General features: G+C 48.6%; 1 protein-coding gene across 1 annotated transcript in view; it reads right to left on the bottom strand.

The window, feature by feature from the left end:
* CSMD2 (CUB and Sushi multiple domains 2) overlaps nucleotides 1–4657 on the bottom strand; it is a 571413-nt gene that overhangs the window by 227749 nt on the left and 339007 nt on the right. Inside the window, exon 17 of the mRNA XM_025041387.1 lies at nucleotides 831–1013. Within this exon, the coding sequence (XP_024897155.1) occupies nucleotides 831–1013 (183 nt within the window). The remainder of the gene's footprint in view (nucleotides 1–830; nucleotides 1014–4657) is intronic.

Genomic DNA, 4657 nt, shown 5'->3' with positions numbered 1-4657 from the left:
GACAGTCTGTCTGCCCTTCCCTGAGTGAAGCAGACGGGAATAGATGGAGAAAGTCAGACGGCGAGGGTTGGGAGAAGAGCTGACAGCCCAGAGAAGCTGGAACCTTTGATTTCTCAGCGGAGACCAAGCCTGCTCCACCTTTAGCTACACACAGCCCCCTCACACTTCCCAAACCTACTGGGACCCTGGACTTAAGTACTATTTGCGCCGAAAGAATGGCCATACCAACTAAGAAGAAGAGAGAAGAGCCTCCTTATTATCTTTATAGAACAGAGCACTCGATTCCAACCCTTTCGCCAAAAGGTCAATAATCCAAAGATAGCTCGATCCTCATCCCTCCCTAAATCCAATCTAAGAGGCAGCAATTTGAGGAAACTTCTTATACCCTGGCAAAGCCATGATTTCCCACAATACCCCGAGGCCGGGACAGCGTCTACACTCTTACAGACCTGCCAGTCCTTTCCACTCTGGCTTGACTACCTGATGTCACTGGCGGCAACAAGGGCGAGGAGGGCAAGTCTGGGTCTGAGTCTGGCGGAACAAGCCCCAGTGGCCTCTGTCTTGCTCTCCAGCATCGCCAGGGGGGTTAAGACAGCATTGAAGAAGGTCCCCAAGTGTCAAGAACAATCATTCCCAGTGCTATGGTCTACATTACTGCTGGAAATGAGGACCCAACCAGTCATGTTGTGAAGAATAGGAGAAACCAACCAGAGTGAAGCTGCTGTTACGACCTGCAAGGTTCTCAGGGTCGGGGCCCCGGGATTAGAGAGGAAAAGGGCCCCTGCCTCTCAGTGGAGACCCCCAAACTGGCCTCCTCCCCGCTCACTTACACACGCAGCCTGGCTTCTTAGCCGACCACTGGTTATTCTTTTGGCACGTGATTGCCTTCTGCCCCACCAGCTCAAAGGCAGGCTGGCACTCAAACTTGAGAGTGTCACCGTGGTGAAAGCGGGAGCCTTCCCTCTGGCCATAGGCAGGTACACCAGGATCACCGCAGCTGCCCTGCTCGATCTCTGAAAGACAGGAAGGTGAGAAAACAGAGACGAAAGGTGATTTCACTCCTCTCGTGGAGCTGGAGGTCCATATGATACGCCCTGCAGCTCCCCTGCCATGAGTCAGTGATCAGAGTGACACAGGTAGGATCTTTAATGAGAAATCCTGCATGTCCCGTTTAAATGCAGCAGCCAAGGAAACAGATATCATTCTAGATATCATTCTAGATATCAAATGCCTGAGACTTGTGTCCATACAAGGTGTCCTAGGATATTTTCATTCTGGGAAGGTGGGTCTATATTCTTTGTGGGATACCTGTCCTACCAGTTAATAACTCCCAAAGTTTGGAGACTTCCTTACTGAACTTGACTATGCATTCAAATTACCGTCACTTGATAGATCTTAAATGCCATCCATTCTTAAGCAGCAAAAGAAGCACGAGACGAGAAGGCAGCTGACGCTTTGCTGCCTGCCTTTCTCCAAACCAGAGAGTAAGTGAGAACCAATATTTGCTGCTTTCTAATATGAAAGCAATTTCATTAATGTGCATATATATATAATTTGAGATGGTAGCAGGTAAAATGGAACAAATGACTCATTAGCTATGCTTTTAAGTTCTTTTGATTTGACAGTGTTGAGTGAGACACAGACTGGGTTCCCTGAGACAGCTCTGGGGCCTGGACTCAGGGGGCATGATGAGCTGGCTGTCTCATGCGAGAGTCAGTCAGGACCCAGATACTTCAGGAAAGGAGTCTGTCCTGGTCAAGTCCCTGGAGTTTCCTCCAGAGCCACCCCTGCTTCCACTAGCCCTGTGTTTGGTGCTTGGAGAGATGAGGGTGGAGGAGGTAAGAAGGGAGGGAGGAGGAGAGGGGAGCAGGAGGAACTCTGTTCCCAGGGAGGAAGGCGCCCTGCGGGAAAGACAGGGAGTAATGAATGAAGTGACAGATGGTGAGGTGAGGTCTGTAAGAGTCCCATGATTCGAGAGAGAGGGGGCTGGAGTAATGGGATGTTATTTGGACACCTTCCCGGGCTTGTCAGGCCAAAGGGACCCTGGCTTTTCTGTAGACACCATTATGGGCTGTCAGGAGCTAGAGTCCCTGAAGTCGTCACGTGTGACCTGACAGAAATGATTCTGCGATAGCTTTCTTATCACAACTGTTGGGCTTCTGTGGGCTGATCAGGCTAGCCCCATGCACTGCCAGATATGAATGGGTACTTGGCTGTCGCATTCATGTTAACCCCAAACCAGGGCCTCCAGCCTACCACTAAGAGCTGGCAGAACCAGGCACGCTATGGCTGGCATTGTGTGTGTGATCTCAGTCAAACATCTAAGGTCTTGGGTGTAGGGGAAAGAGGGGGGTCTGAATGAATAAGCCACCTGACAGGTCTAAAGACTCAGGTATAGACCAGCTCACTCACTTCTCATCTTACACCCTTGGCCTTACCCTCTCTACACACACACCTGCTGAAAGCACAACTGAACCCTCCTTCGAAGCTAGCTTTCCTCATGCCAGGGCTGGGGGAGGGTATACACTGAGGCCTTCCTGAGAAGGTGGTCCCTTTGCTCTAGGTCCCAGAGCTCCAGGGTGTCTAAAGGAATGGAAGAAGTAGCCCTTGAGATAAATCAACCTGGAGAAGCAAGCAGTAAGGCCCTCCTTCCAGGTGTCCCCACACACGTTCTCTCTGGGATTCGAAACCCTGGCAAGGACTCACTGCAGGCATTCTGAGACCTGATGACAGTTACCCAGCATTTGAAGACAGAGCTGGATCCTACTGCCCAAGACATGTAATGTTTCCTAGTGAGACCCTGCCATGCTATAGAAGATCCTCGTAAGGAACTGTTTTTGAAGAAAATGTTTCAAGAGAAGAACAATGCACTGCTTTGCACTTTTTCGAAATTTGAGCCATCAAATATTTCCCCAGTCCCCTTCTTAATTCTCAGAAGGAAAGAACAGTATTGTTTGCCGAGTATTAAGTTAATATTTATTGTTACTCTTGTGTGGTAAAACTTAGGACACATAAGCTGACTTTTGCTAGAGGTGCTTTTGTATTTACATTCATGACTGCTTGATAAAACATAGAGACTGACTGTACTATTTTATATTTTTATAGAGGGCTTACAGATGTTGTCCCTTTTCTACTGATCACACACTATGATATATTTGATCTGGGGTCAGGAGCAGAACGTCAAAGTTTAACATTATCCCTCAATCAAAGTATGACCTGCTGTGTAAATGACCCACTTTAGGAAGTGGTTTCCAAGCTTTTATTGTGGAAAATGTGAGAATGGGTCATGTCACGGTTATCTTTTTCTGTAAATAAGACCATAGAGGCTTGGAATTTTTGGAGCCAGAATGGAGTGCTACCCTCTGAGATAGACTAGTAAATCGAAATCCAGAGAGAAGTCCTGGCCACGGTCATGAAGCAGAGCTAGGACAAAGAAACAAGGCTCTAGATTTTGAATCCAGTTATCTTGGTGCACAGAGACTGTCTTATCACCATCCTTTGGCCACCAGTTAGATAGTGAGCTCCCTGAGGGCAAAGCCTAGAACCTATGGAAGCATCAGCTTAGGGGCTGGGTACTCAGTAGAGAGCTGACAGATGGCGCTCCCTCACCTTCATGAAATACAAATGCGACCTTGCTATGTGGTGCAAAGGCATGGGGCCAGCTGGCGCTCTCTGGCCTCCTCCACTGAAGTCAGCATCCTTGAGACTCAAGCTGTGCTCTGTTACATCCAAATGACTAGAAAAACCTGAGTGATGGGATTGCCTTGGGGACGCCATCCCCCTATACCCCAGAATCATCCGGAAGAAGAAACGCCATGCCAGCCTCCTAGAACGCCTGCTTCACAGTGCTCACCAACAAGCCTCTGACTCCTCTTCCTTATTTTAAACCACAGCAAGCATCACTTGACCCTTGTCAGGACAGCTCTGTCTTCTTCTCAGACGTTTGTAAGCAGTGCCCAGTCCCTGGAAGCTGCCAGCCATGCTCTTGAAAACCAAGGAACTGCTGCACTTCAGGGTCCTCTATCCTTCTCGAAGTTCTAGAAAGATCTCCTAGAACTACTCTTAAGAGCCAAAGGGTCAAGTAAACCCTGGGAGGACTTGAGTGACAGCACTCCAGGTAGCATTCTGCTTGTGGGACAGAGAACTTTATCCTGCTCCCAAGTAACTGGCTGGTTCTGCTACTCACTTCCTTCCTGCCAGCTTTCCACCCCAGAGGCCTGACACTTTCCAGTTCTCCCTGCCTTGATTTATACAGACAGATTTCAGAGATGCAGCCCCTATGGTACCCGGGACTCCCACAGCCAGTATCTTTACCTTTTGAGGCCCTGCCTTCAACCTGCCTCGTGAAGCTCCACCCCATCCACCCACTCTTACCTGGGCTTGATCTCTATGACTGTCAGACCCTTTGTTCCTGTGTGCCCCGAACTGCTCCTTGCTAATCTCCCCAGCCCTCCAGGTCCCCTCAGTGCCAAATGTGCTATAAGGCTAACACTGTCTAAATTCTAGCCACGTCAGGTCACAGAGATGGGCAGATTTCATGCAATTTTGTTATTTTCAATAAGGGTGATCTGTTTAATGTGTATCTAAGAGCGATTTGATCTTTAAACCTCGGCAAGAATTTTTACATAAATTCACAAGTCTTCAAAAATGATTTGTC

Source organism: Pteropus alecto, unplaced genomic scaffold, assembly GCF_000325575.1.
Source record: "Pteropus alecto unplaced genomic scaffold, ASM32557v1 scaffold39, whole genome shotgun sequence".
Taxonomy (NCBI): domain Eukaryota; kingdom Metazoa; phylum Chordata; class Mammalia; order Chiroptera; family Pteropodidae; genus Pteropus; species Pteropus alecto.
Note: the sequence above shows the minus strand (reverse complement) of the source record. Positions and strands in the feature narration are given on the sequence as shown.